General features: G+C 44.9%; 1 protein-coding gene across 21 annotated transcripts in view; it reads right to left on the minus strand.

Annotated features, from left to right (window-relative positions):
• mapk10 (mitogen-activated protein kinase 10) overlaps positions 1-15,239 on the minus strand; it is a 112,851-nt gene that overhangs the window by 74,355 nt on the left and 23,257 nt on the right. For 10 of the 21 annotated variants that reach the window (XR_013186940.1, XM_077194163.1, XM_077194161.1 and 7 more), the window contains exon 3: positions 2,138-2,209. Coding sequence is in view for 9 of the 21 variants with exons in the window: in XM_077194163.1 (XP_077050278.1) it covers positions 2,138-2,209 (72 nt within the window). In the remaining 12 variants the exon portion in view is untranslated. Of the gene's footprint in view, positions 1-2,108; positions 2,210-15,239 lie in introns of all 21 variants that reach the window. The other 11 variants (XM_077194171.1, XM_077194173.1, XM_077194179.1 and 8 more) reach the window with 2 other exon arrangements.

The raw sequence follows: 15,239 nt of genomic DNA on the forward strand, positions 1-15,239 counted from the left end.
AAGTCATTTAGCGGATACATTTATTTGAAGTGACCCACAGAACACTTCCTACAGTGACAGTCCCTGTGGAGGACACAGAGGTTAAGTGTCTTGCTCAAGGGCACAGTGTTGATTCATGGATCAGTCATTCTGGGATTTTAACCTACAACCTCTTGTTTAACAGAATCTTATTCCACTAGTCAACTCTGCCAACTGCCCTCTTGACCTGTGATCTGGATGTCACACTGAAACAGGTGATGAGGATCATTTAAGGCCCAAACTAAAAGGACAAGCACCCAAAGAACATGTGAAGTGGCTTATTGAATGGTTTGCTGTGCTACTGTGATTACTGTACTTCTGGGAATGGATACTGTACTTCATATTTATATCAAGTAGAGGGAAGTTTCATTATGTAACCCTATCATTAACAGAAAATTATACAGTATTCTGATATGCAATCTGATATTGAATCATTGTGTTTCCACTGTGTTATCTGAGAAAGTTTGTTACAATATAGCAGTTACAATACAAATCAGGTCAACAAAATATTCTGTTTCTTGACTCAAGTCAGTCAATCCAGAGCCCTAAAATTAAAGGGGTCATGACATGAGAAACCAAATTTGCCTTGATCTTTTTGTATATAAGAGATCTATGTACTATTAAAACTTCCTGCAAGTTTCATAGCTTAAGACGTCCTCCCCATTATAAACGAAGCATTTACTTTATCAAGCTCTAAATACAGCTCGTTCTAGATCCATGGTATGAAGTGACGTCACGGTGCGAATCGACGTACAAGTCGTTTGCATATGACCGCCTCTAGCGCAAGACAACTACGCCTCATTTCGCATCATGTATGCGTTGTCGTGCAGCGAGTGGGTCTGTTTACAAGATGACTGCGATGCTACGCAGATGTGCTGTTCCTGTTTGAGTCTTTGAATACGCTGCCGAATGATCCAGATGTCAGGGAAAACAGTCGGATGCAGTTTATTTGCAGCATATGCAGCCCGCCAAAGCTTAATTTGAACGGTGAGTGATCAGATGAGTGTGACAGGGCATGTTCCTGAAGAACGGCAGAGAGAGAGAGAGAGAGCCCCGGCCGCGCGCGCGCCTTCAAACTCTCTCTCTCTCTCTCTCTCTCTCTCTCTCTCTATCTCTCTCTCTCTCCCTCGCGCATTTGAATCAAAATCAATTGAGAATTGACACGACGGTAAAAGATCGGAAGACCAAAGTTTCACGTGGTGGAGCATTGTGTAGTCTACGTGTGATACAAAATGATAAACGTTAATAATTTATGCATAAGCAGCACTGACGTTAGCCAATCATAACAGTGGGCGTTAACACTGAACTCTTAAAGGGGAAACACCTCCAAAACAGACTGTTTGAATCAGAGGTGAGAAACAGGGTGGGAAAAGGTCATAAATCACTATATTTTTTAAGTTTTTTTGTACAAAAAACTATAGTAATACTATAATTGCACCAAAGGGAACATAATAAAACAAAACAAAAAACCATGTCATGACCCCTTTAAGGAAGATATACATCTGTAAATTGAATTTAAAATGATTGTTCACTCAAAAAGTTAAAATTCTGTCAACACAGTATTTTAACTCACCCTCAAACTATTTGTGTAGTTGGGGTGCAAACAACAACTTCTTTTTGTGCTCCACAGAAGACAGAGAGACACATGGGTTTAGAACAACTTGAGTTTGAATAAAGGATGAAAGAATTTTCACTTTTGACTAAACTATCAACATGGAAAAGCATTTGCAACCCATTATATTTTCAGAGTGAAACAATATTGTGATGAAAAAAAGTCACTTTCCTGGAAAAAAGAAAGTCCTATGGGTTTGCAACAACACAAGGGTGAGTAAATGATTCAGAATTTCTTTTTCCCCCTAAATGCTTTTAATTTGTGACAGCATTGATTTTAGAAAACACTTCCATGCATATTTAAAGTGTATTAAGATGCTCTTAATGCATTTTGCGAAACCCGACTCAGAATGGCTTGGAATGCTGTGAGGAACTGATTCGTGTAATCTGTACATCTTCCTTAAGGACCCAGTATTTATTTTAGGCAATGACACATCCATAAGAATGACGGGCAGAATGGAAGTGAATGAATACTCTACCTTTTAATTTACCTGTATGGAACACACACCTGACAAAAGGCAATCTTCACATCCAGGACAGGAGCACTGCAGTTATATAAGAAACGTCTGTTCATAAATACCTGAAACACAGCAATACAACAAGAAGGAAAAGATCAAAACAGGATATATGGTAGGAATGTTCCCTCTCTAAACTGATATTGAGGTGGTAAGATATTTGCTTTGTTCCGTAACGCTCATTTCATCTCCAAATGTCCTCATTTCTCAAGATGTTTTTTTTTGTTGTTGCAAATATTGATGCGCTAAAAGAGAGAGAGCTGTGACGATAAACAACACTTTTTTCTTTTTCTCACATCTAGCATCTTGATTCCATCTCAAATCCCCTGCCCTGTGGATATAACATCCCTCGGCACACTGAGGATCTATGCATTAGCTGTGCGTATGTGTCTGAGGATACAGGCTTTCCAAGAATAGTCAGTGTAATCCAGGAGTCAAAGACAGTATGATCATTTGGTTTGATTAATTCTTCCGCCTGCTCTGCTCTGTTTTCTGTTACATTTTTTTTCTCCCCCAAGGGACGAGAAGGAGCTTTTGGTAAGCGTTGTGCACCCTGCCTTTGAAAGATACTAAAGCCCTGTGGATAAACGTTAAATATTCATTAGTGTTTTCCAGACTTCATCTCAGTAACAAAGGTTGTAACGAAGTGTGCTGACATACACTTCACCACGTCAGCACATTGCAGGTGTGCTTTATAGTTCCCTTTCGTTGTCACTCCGAGTTACGTCGGATGACGACGAATGGGGTTTCGCTTAGAAAGCCCATCAACTTTGAGTATTACAAAACGAGCCAATGGCAAAGAAATGCCATGGGTCTGCGGAATTTGCATAGCATAACTCCACCCCACCTCGTGGGTATAAAAGGAGGAAGCCGGCAACATGCAGATATGTTTTCGCTTCGGAGCCAAGTGTAATTCTTCACTCCCTAAGCTATCTCTGATTGTCAGCTTCTTACGAGACGAGCAACTGTTGGTGTGACGGCGATCTCCCGGCGAGTCCACACTTCCTGCCTATCTGAGCGTGGTTTGCCAGTGAGTGTGTTCTCCACGGGCGCTTCAGCACTGAGTTTCTCTCACAAAAAGAGCTTGCACGCGGCACATCTTTTTAAAGATGCCTCGCCCGTGCACTTCTGGTTGTGGTCGGCTTCTGTCTGACCCTGATGGGCACCAGCGCTGTCTAGTGTGTTTGGGCATTCATCACGCTATAGCAGCGCTCGTGGATGAGTCATGTTCTCTCTGTGGGAACATGACCATCGCAACACTTAGATCGAGACTCAATGATCTCGCAAGAGTGAGAGTCCCCTCATCCACACCCTGATCTAGCGCCTCCTCGAGAGGCTCTACTTCGGCTGGTGGCCAGGGTGATCTGAGGGTGACTGTTTGGAACAAAGCGCCGACTATTTGTCCGTGCCCCACAGCACCTTCACCAGTGTTGCAACCCGCGAGCGTTCAGGGGATTCCCGCGGGACCGTCGTTTTTTGTTCCCGCAGGTTTCCTTTGGCGCTTTAGAGGAAGACGTGATGTCAATCGCAGCATCACAAGGCGGGTCTGATTCATCTGGAAGTGACGACTTGTCACAGCTGCCACCTTCGGGTGTGAATACGGCTGTGGCTCAGTCTGATCCAGAGATGAGGCCCATGCTTTCCCGGGCGGCCGCGAGCATTGGTTTAGAGTGGACCCCTCCACCCTGTCCTGAGCTGGACGATTGTTCTTTGGGTGCAGCTGCGGCTTCCCGTCCTCAGCCTGCCCCAATACCTTTCTTCCCGGACGTGCATGATGAAATCTCGAAGTCCTGGAAGACTCCCATGTCTTCCCGCGACCGCTCGCTGGTTTCATCCGCCTTTCCTCCCCTCGATGGGGCAGCTGCCCGTGGGTACACTGGGCTCCCCCCCGGTTGAACGCTCTATTGCGATGCAGCTGTGTCCTCAGAGTGCTTCTTCTCACGGTGAGCCTAAGCACCCATCCAAAGCCTGTAGGTTTTCGTCTACCCTAGTGGCGAAGTCCTACAGAGCGGCGGGACAGGCGGCTGCCTCTTTGCATGCCATGGCCACTCTGCAGGTCTACCAGGTCCAGATGCTAAGGGACATACACGAGGATAGGACGGACCCAGGGTTCTTTGATGAGCTGCGCGCCGCCACCGACCTCGCCCTCCGGGCGACGTAGGTGACCGCACGCTCCCTGGGTCTGGTGATGTCCACAGCTGTGGTCCAGGAGAGACATCTATGGCTGAACCTGGCTGACATGCGGGATCCTGAGCGGTCCTGCCTGCTCGACACCCCCATGTCCCAGGCCGGCCTATTCAGCGGTGCGGTGGAGGATTTCGCCCAACAGTTCTCCACCGCCCAGAAACAGACTGAGGCTATAAAGCATATTCTGCCCCGACGGCCCACTGCTGCCTCCACCCAGCCGACCGGGCAGAACCCTCAGTCTGTTCACCGCCGAGGGCGCCCTCCTGCGGCTCCCGCCCCTCCCGCCCGGCCCAAGCAGCAGCCTCCACCCGGGCCCGGTCGCGGAGGAACACGTAAGAAGGCGCCCCAGCCCTCTCCAGCCCCGCCCCCCGCTAAACGCCGGGCCAAGCGGCGCTCCTGAGACGGGCTGCTCAGGGATGTTGAAAGTTACTTCACAGGAGATGGTAGCAGGACCACTCCTTCCCCCGGTGGAGGGCTGGGGGAGAATCTTTTGTTCTCCACTCCCCGCTGCTGACCCTAATGTGGTTAAAGAAATAAGTGACATTTCCATCCCTGAGCACACAGAGTTCTCGGACGAAACGGTGCGCCGCCCCTGAGCCGTGCACCCCTCGTCCTCCTCTGTCCCAGAGCCGGTTGACAGTGCGCGCCGTCCCCGGACCGTGCCGCTCTCATCCGCCTCTGTCGCCAGCCCCCTGGCAGAGCAGACCCCCGTGGAACGTTCATCCTTCCCTGGTCTCCTCTGTCAGGGCGCGGTTAATGACTGTGCCCCCACACCGGGGCGCTATGCTGTCCACGTCTGGGCCAGTAATTCCGCCCTGCTGCAGCACCGGTGGGCAGTCTGTAGTTCGTATGACCCCGCTGGTACAGTTCTTGGGAGCCTGGCTAGAGCTTCCCCACCTGTCCCGCTGGGTCGCGCGGACGATCAGGCTCGGCTACGCGATTCAGTTCGCGCGGTCTCCTACCCGCTTCAGGGGAGTCCGCTCCACTTTGGTCGGTGGCAATGCCCCTATCATGAGAGCAGAGATCGCTACCCTGCTGGCGAAGGGTGCGATTGAGACCGTCCCTCCGGCCGAGATGAGGACCGGCTTCTACAGCCCGTACTTCATTGTCCCAAAGAAAACCGGTGGGTTACGGCCAATCCTGGACATGCGCGTGCTGAACCGTTCCCTTCACAGGCTGCCGTTCAAGATGCTCACTGCCAAACGCATTTTCGAATATGTGCGGCCCCAGGATTGGTTTGCAGAACTGAATGACGCCTACTTCCATGTCTCCATTCTCCCTCAACACAGACCGTTCCTACGGTTTGCTTTCGAGGGGCAGGCATACCAGTACGCGGTTCTCCCTTTCGGGCTAGCCCTTGTCTCCTCATGTCTTCACGAAGGTCGTCGAGGCAGCCCTTGTTCCCCTTCGGGAACACGGGGTTCGCATCCTGAACTATATCGACGACTGCCTGATCCTAGCTCATTCTCGAGACCAGGTTTGCGAACATAGGGACCTAGTGCTCCAGCACCTAGCTCGTCTGGGTCTTCGGGTCAACAGGGAAAAGAGCAAACTTTGCCCCGTGCAGAGGATCTCTTTTCTTGGTATGGATATCGACTCGGTCGCCATGTCCGCGCAGCTTACGAGCGAGCGCGCACAGTCACTGCTGACTTGCCTAAGACAGTTCGAGAGCAAGAGTGCGGTTCCACTGAAACTTTTTCAGAGGCTCCTGGGGCATATGGCATCTGCAGCCAGATATGAGACCGCTTCAGCTTTGGCTTCGCGACCGAGTTCCGAGGTGGGTATGGCAACACGGCACCCTCCAAGTAACAGTTACTTCGACCTGCCGTCAGACCTTCACTGGTCGAACCTCAGTTTTCTACGGGCCGGAGTGCCCCTGGAACGAGCTTCGCCGCATGTTGTTATAAAGACAGATGCCTCCTCCACGGGCTGGGGTGCCACGTGCAATGGACGTGCTGCCGAGGGCTCCTTGACAGGACCCCGACGCCTCTGGCATGTCAATTGCCTCGAGATACTGGCTGTACGTCTTGATTTGCGCCGCTTCCGGGCCGTGCTCAAGAACCAATAAGTACTAGTCCGTTCAGACAATACCGCCACTGTAGCGTACATCAACCATCAAGGTGGTCTACACTCCCGCCGTATGTCGCAACTCGCCCGCCACCTCCTCATATGGAGTCAGAAGCATCTGAGGTCGCTTCATGCCATTTATATCCCCGGAGCCCTGAACTGTGCAGCCGACCAGCTCTCACGGCTTCAGCCCCTCCCGGAAGATTTGCGACTCCATCCCCAGTCGGTTCAGCTGTTTTGGGACCAGTTCGGGGGACGCACAGATAGATCTGTTTGTCTCTCACGACTCGACCCACTGAGCCCTGTTTTATTCCCTGACCGAGGGCACGCTTGGCACGGATGCACTGGCACACAGCTGTCAGGGAGGTCAGGGAGGACGAGGAGCAGGTCATTCTGGTCGCCCCGTACTGGCCCGCCCGAACCTGGTTCTCCGAACTAGTACTCCTCGCGACAGCACCTCCCAGACCGATTCCCCTGAGGAAGGACCTCCTTTCTCAGGGACGGGGCACCCTATGGCACCCTCGTCCCGATCTTTGGAACCTCCAGGTTTGAGTACTCAACTCAACTCAACTCAACTTTATTTATAGAGCACTTTCAAAACCACAAGTGGAACCAAAGTGCTGTACAGAAGGTATAAAAGAAAAAAGTAAAAACAAAGACTTAAAAACAATGCAAACATATGACATAAAAACTTACAAAGCATTGTCAAATGCTAAAGAGAACAAGTAAGTTTTAAGCGCACTCTGAAAAGCGCCCAATGAAGGACAAGTTTTTACAGACAGAGGAAGGTCATTCCAGAGCCTAGGAGCTGCAACAGAGAATGCCCGATCACCTTTACATTTTAAACGGGATCGCGGAACCATGAGAAGCAATTGATCATTAGAGCGCAGAGATCTACTTGATTGACAGCGGCTGATTAAATCAGTAACATACTCAGGTGCTAGGCCATGCAGAGACTTAAAAACATACAACAAAGCTTTGTATTGAATTCTGAATCGTATGGGTAACCAATGTAATTTAATTAAAACCAGAGTAATGTGCTCTCTCTTCTTAGTGCCCGTTAAAAGTCTGGCAGCTGAGTTCTGAACGAGCTGCAAGCGGAAGAGAGAAGCCTGACTCACACCCAGATACAATACATTACAATAATCCAAACGGGATGACACAAAGGCGTGATCCTCTCACGTGATCCTGAGACCCCGGCCTCGGATATGTGCCCAAGGTTCCTACTACTCCCTTCCGGGTCCAGGTGGCTAACCTGCAAGCGCTGCCCCAGGAGGAGGCAGACTCAGCCTTGGCACTGCTCTGTCCAGTACGCGCTCTCCGTGCCTATGTAGACAGGACGCAGTGTTTCAGGACCTCAGACCAGCTCTTTGTCTGTTATGGTGGGAAGCTGAAGGGAAAGGCTCTCTCCAAGCAAAGGTTGTCTCACTGGATAGTGGACGCCATTGCTTTGGCATACCAGCAGCAAGGTCGACCGTGCCCCCTTGGTGTGACTGCCCACTCCACCCGCTTGGGCTTGGGCTCTAGCGCATGGCGCCTCGCTAACAGACATCTGCAGAGCTGCAGGCTGGGCGACACCTAACACATTCGCCATATTCTACAATCTCCGAGTGGAGCCAGTGTCCTCTCATGTACTCACTTCAACCAGCTAGTACTGGACCCGCTCAGGTGTCTTCGCTTGCTCGCCATTCCACTCCACGGACTGGATACGTGCGATTTCTCCTCAGGTGAGCTTCTCTGAAAGCCCTGAGTTCCTCCAGCACTCCTGACGTCGGCGCCAGTGTCTATTGCCTGCGCGTCGGCTAGGTGCCTCCAGTGTACATGGTCCCTCCTCTGAGCGACCCCCACATGTGTATTTCCACTGTAAGCCTCTCTGAGCATGTGTCTTTCCCTTGGCAAGCCACCTTGCCACCCCTGGAGTTGAAATATTCCACCTGCGGCTGGACACCCTAGTGTTCTCCATATGCATCCCTCCGGGTCATATGTGTATTCTCTAAGTCCCGCCTATGGGTTGGCAATAATTGCATATTTCCTCTAAGCTATGGGATATGCTCCCCAGTGTACCTTGGTATTCCTGTGCTAAATAGGAGTCCTTCGTCCGTGCCAGTCTCACAACAAGGATCTCAGATTTACGCAGGACACTGGAAGACAGCCGAGAAGGTGGCGTGATTAGACTGGTAACCCCATTCGTCGTCATCGACGTAACTCGGAGTGACAACGAAAGGGAATGTCTCGGTTACGTATGTAACCCTCATTCCCTGAGTAGGGAACGGAGACATTACGTCTGCCTGCCACTTTCCGCTGTACCGCGGGGATCGCCTGAGCTCAGTCTTGGCTCCTTAGCGAAGAAACATATCTGCATGTTGCCGGCTTCCTCCTTTTATACCCACGAGGTGGGGCGGAGTTACGCTATGCAAATTCCGCAGACCCATGGCATTTCTTTGCCATTGGCTCGTTTTGTAATACTCGAAGTTGATAGGCTTTCTAAGCGAAACCCCATTCGTCGTCATCCGACGTAACGTCTCCGTTCCCTACTCAGGGAACGAGGGTTACATACGTAACCGAGACGTTTGCATTGGCTACCTGTCCAGTCACGTATTGCTTTTAAAACTCTCACACTAACATACAAAGCTATGCACGTAATAGCTCCTTCTTATATCTGTGACTTAGTCAGCCTGTGCGCGCCTTCTCGTTCCCTTCAGTCTACGGATTCTCTTACTCTTCAGCAACCTCCCTGTAGATTAATATCTATGGGGGAGAGAGCTTTCTCTTTCGTGGCACCCAAGTTATGGAATGCACTTCCTCTTACTGTTAGAAATGCTCCTACATTAGCCAGTTTCAAGAAGTTGTTAAAAACACACCTTTTTAAAATTGCTTACATAGACTGTTATTAGTATTTTAATGATGTGTACTGTAATGATTATTTTGTATTACTCTTGTACTGCTGTATTTTACTTGTTTATTGTTTGTAGCGATTTGGGTTTTAGAAAAGCGCATTATAAATAAAATGTATTATTATTAAAGGGATCGGTCCATATAGATCCACAATATGTGGGTCATTTTAATGTTATAAGATACTGTTTTGAATTGTTGTTTTTTTTATTTCTGGTTATTATTACTGACTTAACTTAACACGTGTGTGCATGTTAAAAAAATATTTAACATTGATATAGATATATAAATATATAAATATTTATATATTACCAATAATAAATAAAAATCTGTATCACAGATTATAATATCGGCCATCAAAACATCCTTTTAAGGAATTTTAAAGGCAGGTTAGGCGATTTGTTCCAGAAACATTTTTTAGACTTGTATTTATGTATGTTTATGCATTATTCAATACATAAAAAATCACAATACTGCTGTTTTTACTGTATTTTGAGGAAATAAAAGCAGCCTTAGTGAGCATGACACTTCATTAAAAGACATGAAAAAATCTCATCAACCCTAATGTACAAAATCAAGTCTTACATTCTTTTTTGTAAATATTGTACCTGCCATTAAAATAATTAAATATAAGGCATAATATCTAAAATACCATAAATGGTTGTGCCTTCTACACATCACATATTATTTATAGATGATGGTTAGGATGTGTCATGCTGGTTTTGAGTGGCAGCTTACGGCTGTGTGTGTAAATGCCATGAGCCCTTGTGTGTTTGTCAAATGACTGACATTAACAGCACTGCTTTCATTTCTTTTTCACAGCGGCTGCTAAACCTGCACTGATGCTCTGAGACAAAGAGCATGATGAGATATGCTGCAGCTCCATGATGATAACCTTAATATCATTGATTAAAATGAGTCAATATGATGGAAAGAGGCAGACATCTTAGAGAGATCCTAAATAACTCATTGTTCAGTAATCTGCGGTGCTGCTCCTTAAAGGTCCCCTATTATGCCCCTTTTCAGAAGATGTAAAATAAGTCTCTGATGTCCCCAGAGTGTGTATGTGAAGTTTTAGCTCAAAATACCCAACAGATCATTTTTCACAGGATGTTTAAATTCACATTTTTTGGTGCTCAGAAAAACACGCCGTTTTAGTGTGTGCCCTTTAAATGGAAATGAGCACGGCACAGGGGGCGGAGCTTCAAAAGCTCGCGCTCAGTCTCAGGACATTTCATCTCACAGAATGATGATAATAATATCGGAAACTCTCAGTAACGGTGTTCTTTTCGACCCGGAGTCGGACAATAATGCCTACAGAGTCAGAATTCTGTATAGAGATGGAACAGGTATAGTTTAGTAGTTTAAAAACGTTTTTGTCATCTGCTTGTATGTATCCACTAATAGCCTACAAGTCTGCTGTTTCGGACCAGGTCCGAATGATGATCAAACATATACTGATGAGTTTAATAAAGTTTATTGTACATAACACAAAAGATGAAGCGTCAGTTTTACTTCAGAAACTCACCGTAAGAGCTGAGTAAGCAGTAAGATATAAGAAGTGCGCAAGCACATAAACGAATATCTGTAGAGTTGAGGGAGCATTTTCTTTAAAAACAAAATAATTCCACCTCGTCTTCAGCGGCTGCCTCAGATTTCGGGAGTATATAGAGAGAGCTATGTGGATTAATATATCCAGCCACACAACACCTACAACGCTGGGATACATTCTCGTCAGTGCAGCAGCTGTGAACTCGATCAGGGCGGGTCTATGTTAGAACAGTGTGTATGATCTTTGGTGTCTGTCAACACTCGTGGGCGGGGCCTGTACTTAGTGACGTCACTAAAACAGCATTCTGAAAACAGGTAGTTGGGAGACACTGCTGATGATTTATGGGGATCAGGGCTGGACTGGCCATCGGGCATACCGGGCATTTGCCCGGTGGGCCGACGTGCTTTTTGGGCCGATACAAATTATTCTTTAAAAAATATATTACATTTTTTTTTTGTCTAAACGGCCCATAATACTCGTACATCGGCGGCCCATTCGTTTAGTTTTGCTTAATTGGCGGCGCTGGGATCTTTGTGCCGGTGTAATGCATTGGACAAAAATAGTCAGCGAAGGTTTTTTTTTTTTTTTACAGAAACACGTAGATCAGCGGCCCATTGGTTATTTTCTTAATTGGCACTGGGGTGGTCCAATCACATATTTAAACTCCTCCCCCTTTGAGCTCTGAGAGCGCGTGCAGTGTCAGTGTGTATCTGTCAAAATAGTCAGAGATGGAGAAAAACGCAAGGAATGTGCAGAGAAATAGCGTGAAAAAAAGAAACGGGCCCTTCAAGTGTCTGATGAGGATATTGAGGAGGATCAGGAGAGAATGAGTGAGTTTAGAGAACTGTGGTAAGCAGGACTAGGCAACTTTCAGAACACTGAGGCGATGAGTGTCGTAACCCATTACCCAGTTACGCATTATTTACACATCGGCATAGTTGATGATTACGCGTTTGACTAGAATTGTAATGAGACGCGTTTGTAAACCATATTTTCCGCCAAAATAAAAGATCATGTGTTTCAAGCATCTCTTTCAAGCATGGAAATTAGTACAAAACTAATTATGAAAGTTCCTTTTATTTTTCAGTGCATTTGTTTTACAATATATGGCTATTACTGTCATGGAATTAATATTATAACTATTATTATGTAGTAGTGTAATGCAGACAGACACTATATCACAGCTAAAAGAGTTTTGAGTGTTTCTTTGTTCAATTTGCACACTGATTATGGGTTGGAACTCTTCATTTTTAACTCTCAAAGTGCACCAGATTGATGAATTTAACATTAAAAATCACAAATTTTTCTTACGGGGGGCTCCCCCGAACCAAAAGATTTACCAAAAATCCTTTGTCAAACACTGGTATTGCTATACCAATGCAGCTTATAGCTTGTTTTAGGATTAATCATTGTGGATTAGTTCGATTGTATTTTACAATTAGTAGTTATTTCATCTATTAACTCTTACTCATTCCTACTCACTCATTAGGCTACATGGCATTAGTGGTTTTAATAGGAGTTAGTATACATATTCAGGGGCGTGAAAAGATCGGTTGTGTTTATTATTATATGTAGTGGGCCAGTCTGGGCCAAAATGGTGAAAAAAAATGGTTATTTCCATCCAACAATACATTCATAAAGAGACATTCTTCAGGTGACAACATCCAAAACAGATGGTAGTTTGAGCCTCATGCCCCCAACCCAACATTACCTGAACTAGTCTTGATCTTACAGGCAGGAAAAGGTTCCAGAACAGCCACAATCAAATTTTGCAGTGATTCAGTTGGTTAAAAAAATTTGTTGTACTTTGAAAGACTTTGGCCGATTTTTAGTTCCAGTCCAGCCCTGATGGGGATTAATAAAAAAGGAGTGAGTGGATTTTTATCACTATTGGGTGGTTGTGTACACACACTGCCAACACACATGTATGTCCAAACAGCATGCAAAAGTGTATTTTGCATAATATGGGACCTTTAATTACTATTTTCCTTCATTATTTGCTGTCTGGAGTTGGTCAAATAACAGTGCATTTGTGTAAACTGATCAACACAGAAATCTTCATAAACACAAGCATTAAATGAGTGATTATTTTGCTGCTGTACTGCAAATACTTTGTGCAGCTGAAACTGTCTGATTCATCTTACACAGATTTAATATCGAAAGATTTTTTTTGCCACTTTTAATCGAGGCAAAATGCTTTTTTTTATATTTCAATACCTCCTTAAAGTAATAACATTTCATATATTGATGTAGCACTCACGAATCATGAATCTCACAATTATCGAATCATCTCCTCATTAGTTTAGTATGTATTCCTTTCAGAGGTGGACAGTAAAAAAGTACCTTTACTTGAGTATTTACTTACACTTTTTGAGTATCTGCACTTTACTTGAGTATTATTTTTTCTGGAAACTTGTTACTTTAACTTCACTACATTTGAAAGACAAATATAGTTACTTTTTACTCCACTACATTTCTATCAAGGTCTTTGAGTAAAAAGTACTAGTTATGATAGTCAGGGCATGATTTTTTTTCGTCTCTAAAACAGCCTGATCTGTGAGAGACAGTATCGTTCTCACAACTAACGGTTAGAAAGTTTTGTTTTCATGTCAAATAAGTATTTCTGTTTTGCTCCTTGCTAAAGCAGTATTGTTGGGCAGTTATGTTATGGTTGTGTAGCTGGGTTTTTTTCTGATCAGTCTTTTCAGACTACTTGATTCAAATTTGCATGAATGGGAACATAGAAGTGTACTTTTGTGGGACAGTGGGAGTGCTAGAAGAGCATGTTAAATAAAAAAATGTAATTGTTTAATTTCTCTAGGTTTTGTAACATTCTAAAAGCTCTGGCCAGTTTGTATTCACTAGGTTGCTTCAGAGGCATAAGGTACTGTAACAATGTAACAATAATAAAACAATGCATTGACATTAAATTTTACTTTTGATACTCAAGTACTTTCAAAAACAAGTACTTCTTTACTTTTACTTAAGTTAAATCTGTCTTTACAACTTATACTTGTAATGGAGTAATATTTGACCAGTAGTATCTGTACTTTCACTCAAGTAAGGAAGTTGTGTACTTTTGTCCACCTCTGGTTCCTTCAAACGATTCATTCAAACATTCCAAATGTTACCATGGTGGCAAACCAATACCTTTTCAGAAAACAAATGAACGGTTTCGAAACCGATTTATTAAAACAGCATTCGGCTCAGGAGAGCATCCTTGAACAGATTTCAACAGTCTGAAGGCACACAGATTTTTATCGCTCACATAAGGTAATGAGATACAAACTCTTGAGATATTGAGAAGTTACTGTAAGCAATTTTCAACAGCACCAAAAAGGAACAGAAAAAATAAATAACACTCTCAAATTCTCCCCCTATCTGACACTGTTCAGAAAACAAATAACCCTGCTAACATTTTAAAGAGGAACTATGGTATTATGCTTTTTTAAAATCATTTGTTAGTGTGTAATGTTGCTGTTTGGGCATGAAAAATGTCACTGCAAAGGGAGTTGTTCTCTATATCAGTAAGCACTGTTACTAAAAAGCCTCGAATGTAGTCTTTCTTTTTTTCCCCAGGAATATAGGTCTACACATCACAATATTCATACAATACTCATTTAAATAATTCCCACCCAAGGCATACGCAAAAAAGGGGTGTGGCCTGGTTGAGTTGGGTTAGTTGTTGTGTTTAAGCTTGCGGTTTATCGCAAGGGGCGAGATATTTCCTAAACGCACTCAAAGCTTTTGACCAATCACAACACACTGGTCCAGCCGATCAATCAGAGCACAATGTGCTTTTCAGAAAGAGGAGCTTCATAGAGACCCGAACTAAGCAGAGAGTGTGTCCGAAATTGCCCCCCTGTGCCCTCATTCACTATTCCTACATTGGTCCAATGTTGTCAACTTGAAGGAGTGAATGAAAACAAGTGAGTGAATTTGGACACTGAGTGCGCCAGAAGGTCTGCCACTTTTGCATAGTTTGTGCTTGCTGTTTAATAATCATTTGATATTAGCAAACTGGCAGATCCAGTAGTAAGATGAAAAGATTTAAATCTCCAACTCTGTCATGGAAACTATGTATAAACCTTAATTAAACAATTTAATAATTAATTAAACAGGAATATATACCTGTATGATATTACGCTGCAGCCACATTGGACCAGTGGTTTAGAAAATGGATGGTTGATTCAGCTGCGAATGTCATCTTCAGGCGAGAAGCGTGAATTCGTTCGCCGCAACCCTCACATAATTGTACACTCGTTATTGCAGTGCATTGTGGGATTGAATGAGTGCACTCGATAACGCCCACTATGGTTTCGGACACCACTACAAATGGCTGTCCCCTAAAATAGTACCCTATTTAAGGGTATAGGGGGCGATTTCGGACACAGCCA

This window comes from Siphateles boraxobius, unplaced genomic scaffold (genome assembly GCF_051911475.1).
Source record: "Siphateles boraxobius isolate OS27281-9 unplaced genomic scaffold, OSU_SipBor_1 11, whole genome shotgun sequence".
In the NCBI taxonomy this organism is placed as follows: Eukaryota; Metazoa; Chordata; class Actinopteri; order Cypriniformes; family Leuciscidae; genus Siphateles; species Siphateles boraxobius.